General features: G+C 43.3%; 1 protein-coding gene across 1 annotated transcript in view; it reads right to left on the bottom strand.

Moving 5' to 3' along the window:
* The window catches only part of LOC115101598 (potassium channel subfamily T member 2), a gene marked incomplete at its 5' end in the record, with an annotated part of 95,964 nt that overhangs the window by 9,289 nt on the left and 64,516 nt on the right, over positions 1-22,159 (bottom strand). Inside the window, 5 exon segments of the mRNA XM_065006091.1 lie at positions 4,961-5,095; positions 5,498-5,569; positions 6,644-6,698; positions 7,259-7,385; positions 7,644-7,749. Coding sequence (XP_064862163.1) covers positions 4,961-5,095; positions 5,498-5,569; positions 6,644-6,698; positions 7,259-7,385; positions 7,644-7,749 — 495 coding nt within the window.

Raw genomic sequence — 22,159 nt, 5'->3', positions numbered from 1 at the left:
AGTTGCTTTGGGACAAGTCTCTGAATGTCCTTGAGTGGCCCAGCCAGAGCCTGTACATGAACCCAATCGAACATCTCTGGAGAGACCTGAAAATAGCTGTGCAGCAACACTCCCCATCCAACCTGACAGAGCTTGAGAGGATCTGCAGAGAAGAATGGGAGAAACTCCCCAAATACATGTGTGCCAAGCTTGTAGCGTCATACCCAAGAAGACTTGAGGCTATAATTGCTGCCAAAGGTGCTTCAACAAAGTACTGAGTAAAGGGTCTGAAAACTTTTTATTTCTAAAAACCTGTTTTGCTTTGTCATTATGGGGTATTGTGTGTAGATTGATGAGGGAGAAAAAACGATTTAATCAAATTTAGAATAAGTCTGTAACGTAACAAAATGTTGAAAAAGTCAACAGGCTTGAATACTTGCAGAATGCACAGTACTAACGTACTCCGTTCAAAGGAACTTCAATATGTTGTCTTGCCCGTTCACCCTCTGAATGGCACAGAATCCATGGCTCAATTGTCTCAATGATTATTATTATTTTTTAACCCGTCTCCTCCCCTTCATCTACATGTCTCCTCCCCTTCATCTACATGTCTCCTCCCCTTCATCTACACTGATTGAAGTGGATTTAACAAGTGACATCAATAAGGGATCATAGGTTTCACCTGGATTCACCTGGTCAGTCTATGTCATGGAAGGAGCAGGTGTCCTTAATGTTTTGTACACTCACTTAAATTAATGACTGGATGAGATAAATAACTATGACTTAATAGCCTAGCTAATAAATGCCAATCCAGGATTAGCACTATTTAGTGAACAACTGATACTACCGTATATACTAGCTACCCAATTAAACAATAAGGCACGAGGTGGTGTGGTATATGGCCAATTTACCACGGCTAAGGTTGCGTTTGGGCTGGATACAGCCCTTAGCCGTGGTATATTGGCCATATACCACAAACCCCAGAGGTGCCTTATTGCTATTATAAACTGGTTACCAACATAATTAGAGCAGTACAAATAAATGTTTTGTCATACCTGTGGTATGCGGTCTGATATTCCACGGCTGTCTGCCAATCAGCATTCAGGACTCGAACCACCCAGTTTAAAATATAGCTTATATAATAACACTTTGGTACCCGTGTCTGTACATTGATAGGGGTTTAGGTACCTGAACCGTGTCTGCACATTGATAGGGGTTGAGGTACCTGAACAGTGTCTGTACATTGATAGGGGTTGAGGTACCTGAACAGTGTCTGCACATTGATAGGGGTTGAGGTACCTGAACAGTGTCTGTACATTGATAGAGGTTGAGGTACCTGAACAGTGTCTGCACATTGATAGGGGTTGAGGTACCTGAACAGTGTCTGTACATTGATAGGGGTTGAGGTACCTGAACAGTGTCTGTACGTTGATAGGGGTTGAGGTACCTGAACAGTGTCTGCACATTGATAGAGGTTGAGGTACCTGAACAGTGTCTGCACATTGATAGGGGTTGAGGTACCTGAACAGTGTCTGTACATTGATAGGGGTTACCTGAACAGTGTCTGCACATTGATAGGGGTTGAGGTACCTGAACAGTGTCTGTACATTGATAGGGGTTGAGGTACCTGAACAGTGTCTGCACATTGATAGGGGTTGAGGTACCTGAACAGTGTCTGTACATTGATAGGGGTTGAGGTACCTGAACAGTGTCTGCACATTGATAGGGGTTGAGGTACCTGAACAGTGTCTGCACATTGATAGAGGTTGAGGTACCTGAACAGTGTCTGCACATTGATAGGGGTTGAGGTACCTGAACAGTGTCTGTACATTGATAGAGGTTGAGGTACCTCAACAGTGTCTGCACATTGATAGAGGTTGAGGTACCTGAACAGTGTCTGCACATTGATAGGGGTTGAGGTACCTGAACAGTGTCTGCACATTGATAGAGGTTGAGGTACCTGAACAGTGTCTGCACGATAGGGGTTGAGGTACCTGAACAGTGTCTGTACATTGATAGAGGTTGAGGTACCTGAACAGTGTCTGCACATTGATAGGGGTTGAGGTACCTGAACAGTGTCTGCACATTGATAGGGGTTGAGGTACCTGAACAGTGTCTGCACATTGATAGAGGTTGAGGTACCTGAACAGTGTCTGTACATTGATAGGGGTTGAGGTACCTGAACAGTGTCTGTACATTGATAGAGGTTGAGGTACCTGAACAGTGTCTGCACATTGATAGGGGTTGAGGTACCTGAACAGTGTCTGTACATTGATAGGGGTTGAGGTACCTGAACAGTGTCTGCACATTGATAGGGGTTGAGGTACCTGAACAGTGTCTGCACATTGATAGGGGTTGAGGTACCTGAACAGTGTCTGTACATTGATAGGGGTTACCTGAACAGTGTCTGCACACTGATAGGGGTTGAGGTACCTGAACAGTGTCTGTACATTGATAGGTGTTGAGGTACCTGAACAGTGTCTGTACATTGATAGGGGTTGAGGTACCTGAACAGTGTCTGCACATTGATAGAGGTTGAGGTACCTGAACAGTGTCTGCACATTGATAGGGGTTGAGGTACCTGAACAGTGTCTGTACATTGATAGGGGTTACCTGAACAGTGTCTGCACATTGATAGGGGTTGAGGTACCTGAATAGTGTCTGTACATTGATAGGGGTTGAGGTACCTGAACAGTGTCTGTACATTGATAGGGGTTGAGGTACCTGAACAGTGTCTGCACATTGATAGAGCTTGAGGTACCTGAAGAGTGTCTGCACATTGATAGGGGTTGAGGTACCTGAACAGTGTCTGTACATTGATAGGGGTTACCTGAACAGTGTCTGCACATTGATAGGGGTTGAGGTACCTGAACAGTGTCTGTACATTGATAGGGGTTGAGGTACCTGAACAGTGTCTGCACATTGATAGGGGTTGAGGTACCTGAACAGTGTCTGTACATTGATAGGGGTTGAGGTACCTGAACAGTGTCTGCACATTGATAGGTGTTGAGGTACCTGAACAGTGTCTGCACATTGATAGGGGTTGAGGTACCTGAACAGTGTCTGCACATTGATAGGGGTTGAGGTACCTGAACAGTGTCTGTACATTGATAGAGGTTGAGGTACCTCAACAGTGTCTGCACATTGATAGAGGTTGAGGTACCTGAACAGTGTCTGCACATTGATAGGGGTTGAGGTACCTGAACAGTGTCTGCACATTGATAGAGGTTGAGGTACCTGAACAGTGTCTGCACATTGATAGGGGTTGAGGTACCTGAACAGTGTCTGTACATTGATAGAGGTTGAGGTACCTGAACAGTGTCTGCACATTGATAGGGGTTGAGGTACCTGAACAGTGTCTGCACATTGATAGGGGTTGAGGTACCTGAACAGTGTCTGCACATTGATAGAGGTTGAGGTACCTGAACAGTGTCTGTACATTGATAGGGGTTGAGGTACCTGAACAGTGTCTGTACATTGATAGAGGTTGAGGTACCTGAACAGTGTATGCACATTGATAGGGGTTGAGGTACCTGAACAGTGTCTGCACATTGATAGAGGTTGAGGTACCTGAACAGTGTCTGCACATTGATAGGGGTTGAGGTACCTGAACAGTGTCTGTACATTGATAGAGGTTGAGGTACCTGAACAGTGTCTGCACATTGATAGGGGTTGAGGTACCTGAACAGTGTCTGCACATTGATAGGGGTTGAGGTGTCTGCACATACCTGAACAGTGTCTGCACATTGATAGAGGTTGAGGTACCTGAACAGTGTCTGTACATTGATAGGGGTTGAGGTACCTGAACAGTGTCTGTACATTGATAGAGGTTGAGGTACCTGAACAGTGTATGCACATTGATAGGGGTTGAGGTACCTGAACAGTGTCTGTACATTGATAGGGGTTGAGGTACCTGAACAGTGTCTGCACATTGATAGGGGTTGAGGTACCTGAACAGTGTCTGCACATTGATAGGGGTTGAGGTACCTGAACAGTGTCTGTACATTGATAGGGGTTACCTGAACAGTGTCTGCACACTGATAGGGGTTGAGGTACCTGAACAGTGTCTGCACATTGATAGGGGTTGAGGTACCTGAACAGTGTCTGTACATTGATAGGGGTTGAGGTACCTGAACAGTGTCTGCACATTGATAGGGGTTGAGGTACCTGAACAGTGTCTGTACATTGATAGAGGTTGAGGTACCTGAACAGTGTCTGCACATTGATAGGGGTTGAGGTACCTGAACAGTGTCTGCACATTGATAGGGGTTGAGGTACCTGAACAGTGTCTGTACATTGATAGGGGTTGAGGTACCTGAACAGTGTCTGTACATGGATAGGGGTTGAGGTACCTGAACAGTGTCTGTACGTTGATAGGGGTTGAGGTACCTGAACATTGTCTGCACATTGATAGAGGTTGAGGTACCTGAACAGTGTCTGCACATTGATAGGGGTTGAGGTACCTGAACAGTGTCTGTACATTGATAGGGGTTGAGGTACCTGAACAGTGTCTGTACATGGATAGGGGTTGAGGTACCTGAACAGTGTCTGTACGTTGATAGGGGTTGAGGTACCTGAACAGTGTCTGTACGTTGATAGGGGTTGAGGTACCTGAACAGTGTCTGCACATTGATAGAGGTTGAGGTACCTGAACAGTGTCTGCACATTGATAGGGGTTGAGGTACCTGAACAGTGTCTGTACATTGATAGGGGTTGAGGTACCTGAACAGTGTCTGCACATTGATAGGGGTTGAGGTACCTGAACAGTGTCTGCACATTGATAGGGGTTGAGGTACCTGAACAGTGTCTGCACATTGATAGGGGTTGAGGTACCTGAACAGTGTCTGTACATTGATAGGGGTTGAGGTACCTGAACAGTGTCTGTACATTGATAGGGGTTGAGGTACCTGAACAGTGTCTGTACATTGATAGGGGTTGAGGTACCTGAACGGTGTCTGTACATTGATAGGGGTTGAGGTACCTGAACAGTGTCTGCACATTGACGATGGTCTTGGCATCAGCCATGTAGTCCTCTTCTGCACTCATGGTGCTCTCCTTGTCCACCACCACCATGTTGACTGCAAAGGACACACCGCAACGCAGGAGGTCATCCAGGCTATGAAAACACACACACACACACACACACACACACACACACACACACACACACACACACACACACACACACACACACACTTGACATAAAGGACTAGACATTTCCCTGACCAGGAAAATCTCTGCACCCTGCATATGAGCTAGCTATGACGGATTATCTGTGCCGGATTCACTGTGGAGAGAGAATCGTAACTGATAGCATCTTAGAGGCTGTCACGAAGGTGACTTTCTACACAGGACTTATGAGAAATGGCTTTTTTGGTTCACTCAGTCCGTTTCCTTGAGATGTACTCTTGATAGGGAGACTAGAAGTGGAAGAGTGCCACATACACTTGCAGAACAGGCACTAAAGAAGATGATGTATAAGGTTATAAGGTGTGTGATGATGCTGTGTGTCACATACTTATCGATGGAGCCCACCATGTAGTAAACCATGGGGCACCCACAGATAGCCTCCAGGAACTGTGTGTCAGGCCTGGTGAGACAACAGAACACTAATCAGAAGAGAACCATGGTTCTCTCCCAGAGGCTTGGCTGGTGTGTAAAACCCCCACAATTCAGACAAACAAAGAGGTGTAAATGGGTTTTGCACAAAACATCATGTCTCATAAAGCTTACTTCATTATTCAATGTTTTAAATGTTTTACTGCATCAGGCATTTACAGACGTTTTTGCTTTACAGCCTTCTTCAGTGTGTAAGGAACATTTTTATTTTATTCAAAACAGAGACACCAGAACACACCACAACAACATAGAATAGAACAGAATAGAATTTAGTATAATTAAATGTAATAGATATTTATTGTCCATATGCACAGATATTGTTATTTTTGATGTCACAGTACCCAACCAGACATATCCGAAAGACACAGATACTTTTGTAAAACATACGAAATATGGTAGGAGGCGCTGCTTTGCTTGAGGTAAAATCACAGGGTTAAAGTAAACCGGTACCGGCTGTATGCCAAAACATGAGCCTATCGCAATAATTAAAACTGTAGGCTATTACAATATTACTTATCATTACCGCATGTCAGTTGCATGAAAAATGAGCGAATGGACTTGAAAACTACTGGAAAATACACTCCAAAATGATGTGTCAAATTTGCTACGGAAGAGATGAGTGGCGGAGAACGAGACCGGAGTGGACACATCAATCATCGTGCGCAGACGTATCAATTCAGGTTACAAGTGTAGGCTTCTTTTTAGGTGTTTCGTAACAGATGTCTTTTTCCGTTTATCAAAAAACATATTTAGATATATTCCCCAAAGGGAGAAAGAGCGAAATGTTTTCATTTCAACAGGACATCCCATTGAGGTCAGCATTATTCCAGTAACGTTCCCCAAATTCCCAGGTTTCCAGAAATCCTGGGAATAAGATTCTACTTATTCCCTAATTATTTCTGGAATATTCCAACCAAGATTTCTGGAAAACCTGGGATATTGGGAAAGGGCATCTTGCAACCCTACTTCTTTTAAAAGGGAGACTTAGCCAAGAGGGCAGCTGAATAGAAAGGGATAACAGGATGTTTTGAAACGGTCTTCTTACTGATTATCCAGGAGCAGCACAATGGGGTTCAGCTCTTTCTTGAGGCTGTAGGAAGCTCTAAGCGGGACGATAAGCACAATGGGGTTCAGCTCTTTCTTGAGTCTGTAGGAAGCTCTAAGCGGGACGATAAGCACAATGGGGTTCAGCTCTTTCTTGAGTCTGTAGGAAGCTCTAAGCGGACGATAAGCACAATGGGGTTCAGCTCTTTCTTGAGGCTGTAGGAAGCTCTAAGCGGGACGATAAGCACAATGGGGTTCAGCTCTTTCTTGAGTCTGTAGGAAGCTCTAAGCGGGACGATAAGCACAATGGGGTTCAGCTCTTTCTTGAGGCTGTAGGAAGCTCTAAGCGGGACGATAAGCACAATGGGGTTCAGCTCTTTCTTGAGTCTGTAGGAAGCTCTAAGCGGGACGATAAGCACAATGGGGTTCAGCTCTTTCTTGAGGCTGTAGGAAGCTCTAAGCGGGACGATAAGCACAATGGGGTTCAGCTCTTTCTTGAGGCTGTAGGAAGCTCTAAGCGGGACGATAAGCACAATGGTGTTCAGCTCTTTCTTGAGGTTGTAGGAAGCTCTAAGCGGGACGATAAGCACAATGGGGTTCAGCTCTTTCTTGAGGCTGTAGGAAGCTCTAAGCGGGACGATAAAGTTGTACAGTCCATTCCCCGCCGTCTCAGCCGATACAATAATCAGCTTGTTCTTAAAGCTGTAGGCTTTGGCATCCTCAAAGTTGTTATGCTCACAACCCTGTGGGGAAAAGAAACATATATTTGTGTGTTGTTGCTTTTTAAAATGTTATATATATACAGTATATTTAACATAGGCTGTACTTGTGAGCCGATTTCCTGGACACAGATAGCGATTCTCCATTGTGCATGCTTTTTTAGTTTAGGACTCGGATTAATCTTTGTCTGGAAACCAGCCTCAACAGTGCAAATGGTGAACATGCCTTAAAACTACCTACAGTATATTGATTTAACCGAATAAGTGACTTGCATAATTGACCTTTTCCAGTCTGAGGCAACAGTATGGTACTTTCTCCTTCAATAGATGGCACAGTGTTGGAGAACTACCGATGTAGGGCAGGTTGGGAGGATAGCCTTTCATATAGCTTGAAATAAACAGACACAGAATTCATATCGTACTGCAGGGGTGGGCATCTCCCATTCAAGTGAATATGGCCAAACAAATGTCATGATCGTCTCACAATGCATCATCTACCGCAGGGGGTCTCCAATTCCAGTCTAGGAAAGCTACTGGTTATGCAAGCTTTTGTTCCAGCCCAACACTAACTTACATGATTCAATCTATGCATGGTCTTCATTCTGGACCACAGGAGGCTGCTGAGAGGACAACGGCTCATGTTAATAATGGCTGGAACAGAGCAAATGGAATGGCATCAAACACATTAACTTCTTGATGCTATCCATCCCTGTAGCGGGATAATTGTCATCAACAACCGCTGAATATCATAGCGCCACATTCAAATAATATTACTAAAAATATTTATATTCATGAAATCATAAGTGCAATATTGCAAAACACAGCTTAGCCTTTTGTTAATCCACCTGTCGTGTCAGATTTTGAAAATATGCTTTACAGCGAAAGCAATCCAAGCGTTTGTGTAAGTTTATCGATCGCTCGACAAAACATTATGTACACTTAGCATCAAGTAGCTTGGTCACGAAATCAGAAAAGCAATCAAATGAATCGTTTACCTTTGATGATCTTGGGATGTTTTCACTCACGAGACTCCCAGTTACACAATAAATGTTCCATTTGTTCCGTAAAGATTATTTTTATATCCAAAATACCTCAGTTTGTTTGACGCGTTATGTTCAGAAATCCACAGGAAAGAGCGGTCATGACAACGCAGACGAAAATTCCAAATAATATCCGTAATGTCCACAGAAACATGTCAAAGATTTTTTTAAATATATAATCGATAATATATCAACCGTAACTGTCTTTATCAGCAGGAGAGGGAAAGGCAACGGCTGCCCAAACTCTGTTGCGTGAGCAAAACTCATGCGAACACCTGACGCGATATTATCTTTCTCGCTCAATTTTCTAAATAAAAGCCTGAAACTATGTCTAAAGACTGTTGACACCATGAGGAAGCAATAGGAAAATGAATCTGGTTGATATCTCTTTAAATGGAGCGAAGGCAGGCTATGGAACATGGAGCCAAAATAGAAGCCACTTTCTGGTTTGATTTTCCTCAGGTTTCGCCTGCAATATCAGTTCTGTTATACTCACAGACAATATTTTGACAGTTTTGGAAACTTTAGAGTGTTTTCTATCCTAATCTGTCAATTATATGCATATTCTAGCATATGGGCCTGAGAAATAGGCCGTTTACATTGGGAACGTTATTTTTCCAAACATAAAAATAGTGCCCCCTAGCGTCAAGAGGTTAAGAACCATGTGTTCCATGTATTTGACACCATCTCGCCTGTTCCGCTCCAGTCATTACCACGAGTGAATCCTCCCCAATTAAGGTGCCACCAACCTCCTGTGTTCTGGACCATGGCTAATTTAATCAAGCGTGTTAGTGCTGAGATAGAACAAAACCCTGCACATACTGCGGCACTCCAGGACCACATTTGGAAACAACTAACTCTATCGAAATGACCATATAAGGCTTACACTAAGGCTTACATCCTCTAAGGCTTACATCCTCTCTTTCATCCTCTAAGGCTTACATCCTCTAAGGCTTACATCCTCTAAGGCTTACATCCTCTAAGGCTTTCATCCTCTAAGGTTTACATCCTCTCTTTCATCCTCTAAGGCTTACATCCTCTAAGGCTTACATCCTCTCTTACATCCTCTAAGGCTTACATCCTCTAAGGCTTACATCCTCTCTTTCATCCTCTAAGGCTTACATCCTCTAAGGCTTACATCCTCTCTTTCATCCTCTAAGGCTTACATCCTCTAAGGCTTACATCCTCTAAGGCTTACATCCTCTAAGGCTTTTATCCTCTAAGGCTTACATTCTCTCTTTCATCCTCTAAGGCTTACATCCTCTCTTTCCATCCTCTAAGGCTTACATCCTCTAAGGCTTACATCCTCTAAGGCTTACATCCTCTAAGGCTTACATCCTCTCTTTCATCCTCTAAGGCTTACATCCTCTCTTTCATCCTCTAAGGCTTACATCCTCTCTTTCATCCTCTAAGGCTTACATCCTCTAAGGCTTACATCCTCTCTTTCATCCTCTAAGGCTTACATCCTCTCTTTCATCCTCTAAGGCTTACATCCTCTCTTTCCATCCTCTAAGGCTTACATCCTCTAAGGCTTACATCCTCTAAGGCTTACATCCTCTCTTTCATCCTCTAAGGCTTACATCCTCTAAGGCTTACATCCTCTAAGGCTTACATCCTCTAAGGCTTTCATCCTCTAAGGCTTACATCCTCTAAGGCTTACATCCTCTAAGGCTTACATCCTCTAAGGCTTTCATCCTCTCTTACATCCTCTAAGGTTTACATCCTCTAAGGCTTACATCCTCTCTTTCCATCCTCTAAGGCTTACATCCTCTCTTACATCCTCTAAGGCTTACATCCTCTAAGGTTTACATCCTCTAAGGCTTACATCCTCTCTTTCCATCCTCTAAGGCTTACATCTTCTCTTACATCCTCTAAGGCTTACATCCTCTAAGGCTTACATCCTCTAAGGCTTACATCCTCTCTTTCATCCTCTAAGGCTTACATCCTCTCTTACATCCTCTAAGGCTTACATCCTCTAAGGCTTACATCCTCTCTTTCATCCTCTAAGGCTTACATCCTCTCTTTCATCCTCTAAGGTTTACATCCTCTAAGGTTTACATCCTCTAAGGCTTACATCCTCTAAGGCTTACATCCTCTCTTTCATCCTCTAAGGCTTACATCCTCTAAGGCTTACATCCTCTCTTTCATCCTCTAAGGCTTACATCCTCTAAGGCTTACATCCTCTAAGGCTTACATCCTCTCTTTCATCCTCTAAGGCTTACATACTCTAAGGCTTACATACTCTCTTTCATCCTCTAAGGCTTACATCCTCTAAGGCTTACATCCTCTAAGGCTTACATCCTCTCTTTCATCCTCTAAGGCTTACATACTCTAAGGCTTACATCCTCTAAGGCTTACATCCTCTAAGGCTTACATCCTCTCTTTCATCCTCTAAGGCTTACATCCTCTCTTTCATCCTCTAAGGCTTATATCCTCTAAGGCTTACATACTCTAAGGCTTACATCCTCTCTTACATCCTCTAAGGCTTACATCCTCTAAGGCTTACATCCTCTAAGGCTTACATCCTCTCTTTCATCCTCTAAGGCTTACATCCTCTAAGGCTTACATCCTCTCTTACATCCTCTAAGGCTTACATCCTCTCTTACATCCTCTAAGGCGTACATCCTCTAAGGCTTACATCCTCTCTTACATCCTCTAAGGCTTACATCCTCTCTTACATCCTCTAAGGCGTACATCCTCTAAGGCTTACATCCTCTCTTACATCTTCTAAGGCTTACATCCTCTCTTTCATCCTCTAAGGCTTACATCCTCTCTTACATCCTCTAAGGCTTACATCCTCTCTTTCATCCTCTAAGGCTTACATCCTCTCTTACATCCTCTAAGGCTTACATCCTCTCTTACATCCTCTAAGGCTTACATCCTCTCTTACATCCTCTAAGGCTTACATCCTCTCTTACATCCTCTAAGGCGTACATCCTCTAAGGCTTACATCCTCTCTTACATCCTCTAAGGCTTACATCCTCTCTTTCATCCTCTAAGGCTTATATCCTCTCTTACATCCTCTAAGGCTTACATCCTCTCTTACATCCTCTAAGGCTTACATCCTCTAAGGCTTACATCCTCTAAGGCTTACATCCTCTAAGGCTTTTATCCTCTAAGGCTTACATCCTCTCTTTCCATCCTCTAAGGCTTACATCCTCTAAGGCTTACATCCTCTCTTTCATCCTCTAAGGCTTATATCCTCTAAGGCTTACATCCTCTAAGGCTTACTTACATCCTCTAAGGCTTACATCCTCTCTTTCATCCTCTAAGGCTTACATCCTCTAAGGCTTACATCCTCTAAGGCTTACATCCTCTAAGGCTTACATCCTCTAAGGCTTTTATCCTCTAAGGCTTACATCCTCTCTTTCATCCTCTAAGGCTTACCTCTCTTTCCATCCTCTAAGGCTTACATCCTCTAAGGCTTACATCCTCTAAGGCTTACATCCTCACAAAAACTTACATCCTCTAAGGCATCCTCTAAGGCTTTCATCCTCTAAGGCTTACATCCTCCCTCTAAGGCTTACATCCTCTAAGGCTTTCATCCTCTCTTACATCCTCTAAGGTTTACATCCTCTAAGGCTTACATCCTCTCTTTCCATCCTCTAAGGCTTACATCCTCTCTTACATCCTCTAAGGCTTACATCCTCTAAGGCTTACATCCTCTCTTACATCCTCTAAGGCTTACATCCTCTAAGGCTTACATCCTCTCTTTCATCCTCTAAGGCTTACATCCTCTCTTACATCCTCTAAGGCTTACATCCTCTCTTTCATCCTCTAAGGCTTACATCCTCTCTTTCATCCTCTAAGGTTTACATCCTCTAAGGTTTACATCCTCTAAGGCTTACATCCTCTAAGGCTTACATCCTCTCTTACATCCTCTAAGGCTTACATCCTCTAAGGCTTACATCCTCTAAGGCTTACATCCTCTCTTTCATCCTCTAAGGCTTATATCCTCTAAGCCTTACATACTCTAAGGCTTACATCCTCTAAGGCTTACATCCTCTCTTACATCCTCTAAGGCGTACATCCTCTAAGGCTTACATCCTCTCTTACATCCTCTAAGGCTTACATCCTCTCTTTCATCCTCTAAGGCGTACATCCTCTAAGGCTTACATCCTCTCTTACATCCTCTAAGGCTTACATCCTCTCTTACATCCTCTAAGGCTTACATCCTCTCTTACATCCTCTAAGGCGTACATCCTCTAAGGCTTACATCCTCTCTTACATCCTCTCTTTCATCCTCTAAGGCTTACATCCTCTCTTACATCCTCTAAGGCTTACATCCTCTCTTTCATCCTCTAAGGCTTATATCCTCTCTTACATCCTCTAAGGCTTACATCCTCTCTTACATCCTCTAAGGCTTACATCCTCTAAGGCTTACATCCTCTAAGGCTTACATCCTCTAAGGCTTTTATCCTCTAAGGCTTACATCCTCTCTTTCCATCCTCTAAGGCTTACATCCTCTAAGGCTTACATCCTCTCTTTCATCCTCTAAGGCTTACATCCTCTAAGGCTTACATCCTCTAAGGCTTACATCCTCTAAGGCTTACATCCTCTCTTTCATCCTCTAAGGCTTACATCCTCTCTTTCATCCTCTAAGGCTTACATCCTCTAAGGCTTACATCCTCTAAGGCTTACATCCTCTAAGGCTTTTATCCTCTAAGGCTTACATCCTCTCTTTCATCCTCTAAGGCTTACATCCTCTCTTTCCATCCTCTAAGGCTTACATCCTCTAAGGCTTACATCCTCTAAGGCTTACATCCTCTCTTTCATCCTCTAAGGCTTACATCCTCTAAGGCTTTCATCCTCTAAGGCTTACATCCTCTAAGGCTTTCATCCTCTCTTACATCCTCTAAGGTTTACATCCTCTAAGGCTTACATCCTCTCTTACATCCTCTAAGGCTTACATCCTCTAAGGCTTACATCCTCTCTTACATCCTCTAAGGCTTACATCCTCTAAGGCTTACATCCTCTCTTTCATCCTCTAAGGCTTACATCCTCTCTTACATCCTCTAAGGCTTACATCCTCTCTTTCATCCTCTAAGGCTTACATCCTCTCTTTCATCCTCTAAGGTTTACATCCTCTAAGGTTTACATCCTCTAAGGCTTACATCCTCTAAGGCTTACATCCTCTCTTACATCCTCTAAGGCTTACATCCTCTAAGGCTTACATCCTCTAAGGCTTACATCCTCTCTTTCATCCTCTAAGGCTTATATCCTCTAAGCCTTACATACTCTAAGGCTTACATCCTCTAAGGCTTACATCCTCTCTTACATCCTCTAAGGCGTACATCCTCTAAGGCTTACATCCTCTCTTACATCCTCTAAGGCTTACATCCTCTCTTTCATCCTCTAAGGCGTACATCCTCTAAGGCTTACATCCTCTCTTACATCCTCTAAGGCTTACATCCTCTCTTACATCCTCTAAGGCTTACATCCTCTCTTACATCCTCTAAGGCGTACATCCTCTAAGGCTTACATCCTCTCTTACATCCTCTCTTTCATCCTCTAAGGCTTACATCCTCTCTTACATCCTCTAAGGCTTACATCCTCTCTTACATCCTCTAAGGCTTACATCCTCTCTTACATCCTCTAAGGCTTACATCCTCTAAGGCTTACATCCTCTCTTACATCCTCTCTTACATCCTCTAAGGCGTACATCCTCTAAGGCTTACATCCTCTCATACATCCTCTAAGGTTACATCCTCTCTTTCATCCTCTAAGGCTTATATCCTCTCTTTCATCCTCTAAGGCTTACATCCTCTAAGGCTTACATCCTCTCTTACATCCTCTAAGGCGTACATCCTCTAAGGCTTACATCCTCTCTTTCATCCTCTAAGGCTTACATCCTCTCTTTCATCCTCTAAGGCTTATATCCTCTAAGGCTTACATACTCTAAGGCTTACATCCTCTCTTACATCCTCTAAGGCTTACATCCTCTAAGGCTTACATCCTCTAAGGCTTACATCCTCTCTTTCATCCTCTAAGGCTTACATCCTCTAAGGCTTACATCCTCTCTTACATCCTCTAAGGCTTACATCCTCTCTTACATCCTCTAAGGCGTACATCCTCTAAGGCTTACATCCTCTCTTACATCCTCTAAGGCTTACATCCTCTCTTTCATCCTCTAAGGCTTACATCCTCTCTTACATCCTCTAAGGCTTACATCCTCTCTTTCATCCTCTAAGGCTTACATCCTCTCTTACATCCTCTAAGGCTTACATCCTCTCTTACATCCTCTAAGGCTTACATCCTCTCTTACATCCTCTAAGGCTTACATCCTCTCTTACATCCTCTAAGGCGTACATCCTCTAAGGCTTACATCCTCTCTTACATCCTCTAAGGCTTACATCCTCTCTTTCATCCTCTAAGGCTTATATCCTCTCTTACATCCTCTAAGGCTTACATCCTCTCTTACATCCTCTAAGGCTTACATCCTCTAATCCTCTAAGGCTTACATCCTCTAAGGCTTACATCCTCTAAGGCTTTTATCCTCTAAGGCTTACATCCTCTCTTTCCATCCTCTAAGGCTTACATCCTCTAAGGCTTACATCCTCTCTTTCATCCTCTAAGGCTTACATCCTCTAAGGCTTACATCCTCTAAGGCTTACATCCTCTAAGGCTTACATCCTCTCTTTCATCCTCTAAGGCTTACATCCTCTCTTTCATCCTCTAAGGCTTACATCCTCTAAGGCTTACATCCTCTAAGGCTTACATCCTCTAAGGCTTTTATCCTCTAAGGCTTACATCCTCTCTTTCATCCTCTAAGGCTTACATCCTCTCTTTCCATCCTCTAAGGCTTACATCCTCTAAGGCTTACATCCTCTAAGGCTTACATCCTCTCTTTCATCCTCTAAGGCTTACATCCTCTAAGGCTTTCATCCTCTAAGGCTTACATCCTCTAAGGCTTACATCCTCTAAGGCTTACATCCTCTAAGGCTTTCATCCTCTCTTACATCCTCTAAGGTTTACATCCTCTAAGGCTTACATCCTCTCTTTCCATCCTCTAAGGCTTACATCCTCTCTTACATCCTCTAAGGCTTACATCCTCTAAGGCTTACATCCTCTCTTACATCCTCTAAGGCTTACATCCTCTAAGGCTTACATCCTCTCTTTCATCCTCTAAGGCTTACATCCTCTCTTACATCCTCTAAGGCTTACATCCTCTCTTTCATCCTCTAAGGCTTACATCCTCTCTTTCATCCTCTAAGGCTTACATCCTCTCTTTCATCCTCTAAGGTTTACATCCTCTAAGGTTTACATCCTCTAAGGCTTACATCCTCTAAGGCTTACATCCTCTAAGGCTTACATCCTCTCTTACATCCTCTAAGGCTTACATCCTCTAAGGCTTACATCCTCTAAGGCTTACATCCTCTAAGCCTTACATACTCTAAGGCTTACATCCTCTAAGGCTTACATCCTCTCTTACATCCTCTAAGGCGTACATCCTCTAAGGCTTACATCCTCTCTTACATCCTCTAAGGCTTACATCCTCTCTTTCATCCTCTAAGGCGTACATCCTCTAAGGCTTACATCCTCTCTTACATCCTCTAAGGCTTACATCCTCTCTTACATCCTCTAAGGCTTACATCCTCTCTTACATCCTCTAAGGCGTACATCCTCTAAGGCTTACATCCTCTCTTACATCCTCTCTTTCATCCTCTAAGGCTTACATCCTCTCTTACATCCTCTAAGGCTTACATCCTCTCTTTCATCCTCTAAGGCTTACATCCTCTCTTACATCCTCTAAGGCTTACATCCTCTCTTACATCCTCTAAGGCTTACATCCTCTAAGGCTTACATCCTCTCTTACATCCTCTAAGGCTTACATCCTCTCATACATCCTCTAAGGTTACATCCTCTCTTTCATCCTCTAAGGCTTATATCCTCTCTTTCATCCTCTAAGGCTTACATCCTCTAAGGCTTACATCCTCTCTTACATCCTCTAAGGCGTACATCCTCTAAGGCTTACATCCTCTCTTACATCCTCTAAGGCTTACATCCTCTCTTACATCCTCTAAGGCTTACATCCTCTCTTACATCCTCTAAGGCTTACATCCTCTCTTACATCCTCTAAGGCTTACATCCTCTCTTACATCCTCTAAGGCGTACATCCTCTAAGGCTTACATCCTCTCTTACATCCTCTAAGGCTTACATCCTCTCTTTCATCCTCTAAGGCTTACATCCTCTCTTTCATCCTCTAAGGCTTACATCCTCTCTTACATCCTCTAAGGCTTACATCCTCTAAGGCTTACATCCTCTAAGGCTTACATCCTCTAAGGCTTTTATCCTCTAAGGCTTACATCCTCTCTTTCCATCCTCTAAGGCTTACATCCTCTAAGGCTTACATCCTCTAAGGCTTACATCCTCTAAGGCTTTCATCCTCTAAGGCTTACATCCTCTAAGGCTTACATCCTCTAAGGCGTACATCCTCTAAGGCTTACATCCTCTCTTTCATCCTCTAAGGTTTACATCCTCTCTTACATCCTCTAAGGCTTACATCCTCTAAGGCTTTCATCCTCTAAGGTTTACATCCTCTAAGGCTTACATCCTCTAAGGCTTACATCCTCTAAGGTTTACATCCTCTCTTACATCCTCTAATGCTTACATCCTCTAAGGCTTTCATCCTCTAAGGCTTACATCCTCTAAGGCTTACATCCTCTAAGGCTTTCATCCTCTAAGGCTTACATCCTCTAAGGCTTTCATCCTCTCTTACATCCTCTAAGGCGTACATCCTCTAAGGTTTACATCCTCTCTTTCATCCTCTAAGGCTTACATCCTCTCTTTCATCCTCTAAGGTTTACATCCTCTAAGGCTTACATCCTCTCTTTCATCCTCTAAGGTTTACATCCTCTAAGGCTTACATCCTCTCTTTCCATCCTCTAAGGCTTACATCCTCTCTTTCCATCCTCTAAGGCTTTCATCCTCTCTTACATCCTCTAAGGCGTACATCCTCTAAGGTTTACATCCTCTCTTTCATCCTCTAAGGCTTACATCCTCTCTTACATCCTCTAAGGTTTACATCCTCTAAGGCTTACATCCTCTCTTTCCATCCTCTAAGGCTTACATCCTCTCTTACATCCTCTAAGGTTTACATCCTCTAAGGCTTACATCCTCTCTTTCCATCCTCTAAGGCTTACATCCTCTAAGGCTTACATCCTCTAAGGCTTACATCCTCTCTTTCATCCTCTAAGGCTTATATCCTCTAAGCCTTACATACTCTAAGGCTTACATCCTCTAAGGCTTACATCCTCTCTTACATCCTCTAAGGCGTACATCCTCTAAGGCTTACATCCTCTCTTACATCCTCTAAGGCTTACATCCTCTCTTTCATCCTCTAAGGCGTACATCCTCTAAGGCTTACATCCTCTCTTACATCCTCTAAGGCTTACATCCTCTCTTACATCCTCTAAGGCGTACATCCTCTAAGGCTTACATCCTCTCTTACATCCTCTCTTTCATCCTCTAAGGCTTACATCCTCTCTTACATCCTCTAAGGCTTACATCCTCTCTTTCATCCTCTAAGGCTTACATCCTCTAAGGCTTACATCCTCTCTTTCATCCTCTAAGGCTTACATCCTCTAAGGCTTACATCCTCTAAGGCTTACATCCTCTCTTTCATCCTCTAAGGCTTACATACTCTAAGGCTTACATACTCTCTTTCATCCTCTAAGGCTTACATCCTCTAAGGCTTACATCCTCTAAGGCTTACATCCTCTCTTTCATCCTCTAAGGCTTACATACTCTAAGGCTTACATCCTCTAAGGCTTACATCCTCTAAGGCTTACATCCTCTCTTTCATCCTCTAAGGCTTACATCCTCTCTTTCATCCTCTAAGGCTTATATCCTCTAAGGCTTACATACTCTAAGGCTTACATCCTCTCTTACATCCTCTAAGGCTTACATCCTCTAAGGCTTACATCCTCTAAGGCTTACATCCTCTCTTTCATCCTCTAAGGCTTACATCCTCTAAGGCTTACATCCTCTCTTACATCCTCTAAGGCTTACATCCTCTCTTTCATCCTCTAAGGCTTACATCCTCTAAGGCTTACATCCTCTCTTACATCCTCTAAGGCTTACATCCTCATCTTTCATCCTCTAAGGCTTACATCCTCTCTTACATCCTCTAAGGCTTACATCCTCTCTTTCATCCTCTAAGGCTTACATCCTCTCTTTCATCCTCTAAGGCTTACATCCTCTCTTACATCCTCTAAGGCTTCTCTTACATCCTCTCTTACATCCTCCTCTTACATCCTCTAAGGCTTACATCCTCTCTTACATCCTCTAAGGCGTACATCCTCTAAGGCTTACATCCTCTCTTACATCCTCTAAGGCTTACATCCTCTCTTTCATCCTCTAAGGCTTATATCCTCTCTTACATCCTCTAAGGCTTACATCCTCTCTTACATCCTCTAAGGCTTACATCCTCTAAGGCTTACATCCTCTAAGGCTTACATCCTCTAAGGCTTTTATCCTCTAAGGCTTACATCCTCTCTTTCCATCCTCTAAGGCTTACATCCTCTAAGGCTTACATCCTCTCTTTCATCCTCTAAGGCTTACATCCTCTAAGGCTTACATCCTCTAAGGCTTACATCCTCTAAGGCTTACATCCTCTCTTTCATCCTCTAAGGCTTACATCCTCTCTTTCATCCTCTAAGGCTTACATCCTCTAAGGCTTACATCCTCTAAGGCTTACATCCTCTAAGGCTTTTATCCTCTAAGGCTTACATCCTCTCTTTCATCCTCTAAGGCTTACATCCTCTCTTTCCATCCTCTAAGGCTTACATCCTCTAAGGCTTACATCCTCTAAGGCTTACATCCTCTCTTTCATCCTCTAAGGCTTACATCCTCTAAGGCTTTCATCCTCTAAGGCTTACATCCTCTAAGGCTTACATCCTCTAAGGCTTACATCCTCTAAGGCTTACATCCTCTAAGGCTTTCATCCTCTCTTACATCCTCTAAGGTTTACATCCTCTAAGGCTTACATCCTCTCTTTCCATCCTCTAAGGCTTACATCCTCTCTTACATCCTCTAAGGCTTACATCCTCTAAGGCTTACATCCTCTCTTACATCCTCTAAGGCTTACATCCTCTAAGGCTTACATCCTCTCTTTCATCCTCTAAGGCTTACATCCTCTCTTACATCCTCTAAGGCTTACATCCTCTCTTTCATCCTCTAAGGCTTACATCCTCTCTTTCATCCTCTAAGGTTTACATCCTCTAAGGTTTACATCCTCTAAGGCTTACATCCTCTAAGGCTTACATCCTCTCTTACATCCTCTAAGGCTTACATCCTCTAAGGCTTACATCCTCTAAGGCTTACATCCTCTCTTTCATCCTCTAAGGCTTATATCCTCTAAGCCTTACATACTCTAAGGCTTACATCCTCTAAGGCTTACATCCTCTCTTACATCCTCTAAGGCGTACATCCTCTAAGGCTTACATCCTCTCTTACATCCTCTAAGGCTTACATCCTCTCTTTCATCCTCTAAGGCGTACATCCTCTAAGGCTTACATCCTCTCTTACATCCTCTAAGGCTTACATCCTCTCTTACATCCTCTAAGGCTTACATCCTCTCTTACATCCTCTAAGGCTTACATCCTCTCTCTTACATCTTCTTTCATCCTCTAAGGCTTACATCCTCTCTTACATCCTCTAAGGCTTACATCCTCTCTTTCATCCTCTAAGGCTTACATCCTCTCTTACATCCTCTAAGGCTTACATCCTCTCTTACATCCTCTAAGGCTTACATCCTCTAAGGCTTACATCCTCTCTCTACATCCTCTAAGGCTTACATCCTCTAAGGCTTACATCCTCTTACATCCTCTAAGGCTTACATCCTCTCTTTCATCCTCTAAGGCTTATATCCTCTCTTTCATCCTCTCTTACATCCTCTAAGGCTTACATCCTCTCTTACATCCTCTAAGGCTTACATCCTCTAAGGCTTACATCCTCTCTTACATCCTCTAAGGCTTACATCCTCTCTTACATCCTCTAAGGCTTACATCCTCTCTTACATCCTCTAAGGCTTACATCCTCTCTTACATCCTCTAAGGCTTACATCCTCTAAGGCTTACATCCTCTCTTACATCCTCTAAGGCTTACATCCTCTCTTTCATCCTCTAAGGCTTACATCCTCTCTTTCATCCTCTAAGGCTTACATCCTCTCTTACATCCTCTAAGGCTTACATCCTCTAAGGCTTACATCCTCTAAGGCTTACATCCTCTAAGGCTTTTATCCTCTAAGGCTTACATCCTCTCTTTCCATCCTCTAAGGCTTACATCCTCTAAGGCTTACATCCTCTAAGGCTTACATCCTCTAAGGCTTTCATCCTCTAAGGCTTACATCCTCTAAGGCTTACATCCTCTAAGGCTTACATCCTCTAAGGCTTACATCCTCTCTTTCATCCTCTAAGGCTTACATCCTCTCTTACATCCTCTAAGGCTTACATCCTCTAAGGCTTTCATCCTCTAAGGTTTACATCCTCTAAGGCTTACATCCTCTAAGGCTTACATCCTCTAAGGTTTACATCCTCTCTTACATCCTCTAAGGCTTACATCCTCTAAGGCTTTCATCCTCTAAGGCTTACATCCTCTAAGGCTTACATCCTCTAAGGCTTTCATCCTCTAAGGCTTACATCCTCTAAGGCTTTCATCCTCTCTTACATCCTCTAAGGCGTACATCCTCTAAGGTTTACATCCTCTCTTTCATCCTCTAAGGCTTACATCCTCTCTTTCATCCTCTAAGGCTTACATCCTCTAAGGCTTACATCATCCTCTAAGGTTTACATCCTCTAAGGCTTACATCCTCTCTTTCCATCCTCTAAGGCTTACATCCTCTCTTTCCATCCTCTAAGGCTTTCATCCTCTCTTACATCCTCTAAGGCGTACATCCTCTAAGGTTTACATCCTCTCTTTCATCCTCTAAGGCTTACATCCTCTCTTACATCCTCTAAGGTTTACATCCTCTAAGGCTTACATCCTCTCTTTCCATCCTCTAAGGCTTACATCCTCTCTTACATCCTCTAAGGTTTACATCCTCCAAGGCTTACATCCTCTCTTTCCATCCTCTAAGGCTTACATCCTCTAAGGTTTACATCCTCTCTTTCATCCTCTAAGGCTTACATCCTCTCTTTCCATCCTCTAAGGCTTACATCCTCTAAGGCTTACATCCTCTCTTTCATCCTCTAAGGCTTACATCCTCTCTTTCATCCTCTAAGGCTTACATCCTCTATCCTCTAAGGCTTACATCCTCTAAGGCTTACATCCTCTAAGGCTTACATCCTCTCTTTCATCCTCTAACATCCTCTAAGGCTTACATCCTCTCTTTCATCCTCTACATCCTCTAAGGCTTACATCCTCTAAGGCTTACATCCTCTTTCATCCTCTAAGGCTTACATCCTCCTCTTACATCCTCTAAGGCTTTTCTATCCTCTATCCTCTTTCATCGTCTAAGGCTTACATCCTCTCTTTCCATCCTCTAAGGCTTACATCCTCTAAGGCTTACATCCTCTAAGGCTTACATCCTCTCTTTCATCCTCTAAGGCTTACATCCTCTAAGGCTTACATCCTCTAAGGCTTACATCCTCTAAGGCTTACATCCTCTAAGGCTTACATCCTCTAAGGCTTTCATCCTCTCTTACATCCTCTAAGGTTTACATCCTCTAAGGCTTACATCCTCTCTTTCCATCCTCTAAGGCTTACATCCTCTCTTACATCCTCTAAGGCTTACATCCTCTAAGGCTTACATCCTC

This window comes from Oncorhynchus nerka, linkage group LG20 (genome assembly GCF_034236695.1).
Source record: "Oncorhynchus nerka isolate Pitt River linkage group LG20, Oner_Uvic_2.0, whole genome shotgun sequence".
In the NCBI taxonomy this organism is placed as follows: Eukaryota; Metazoa; Chordata; class Actinopteri; order Salmoniformes; family Salmonidae; genus Oncorhynchus; species Oncorhynchus nerka.
This window is presented reverse-complemented; position numbering and strand designations above follow the sequence as displayed.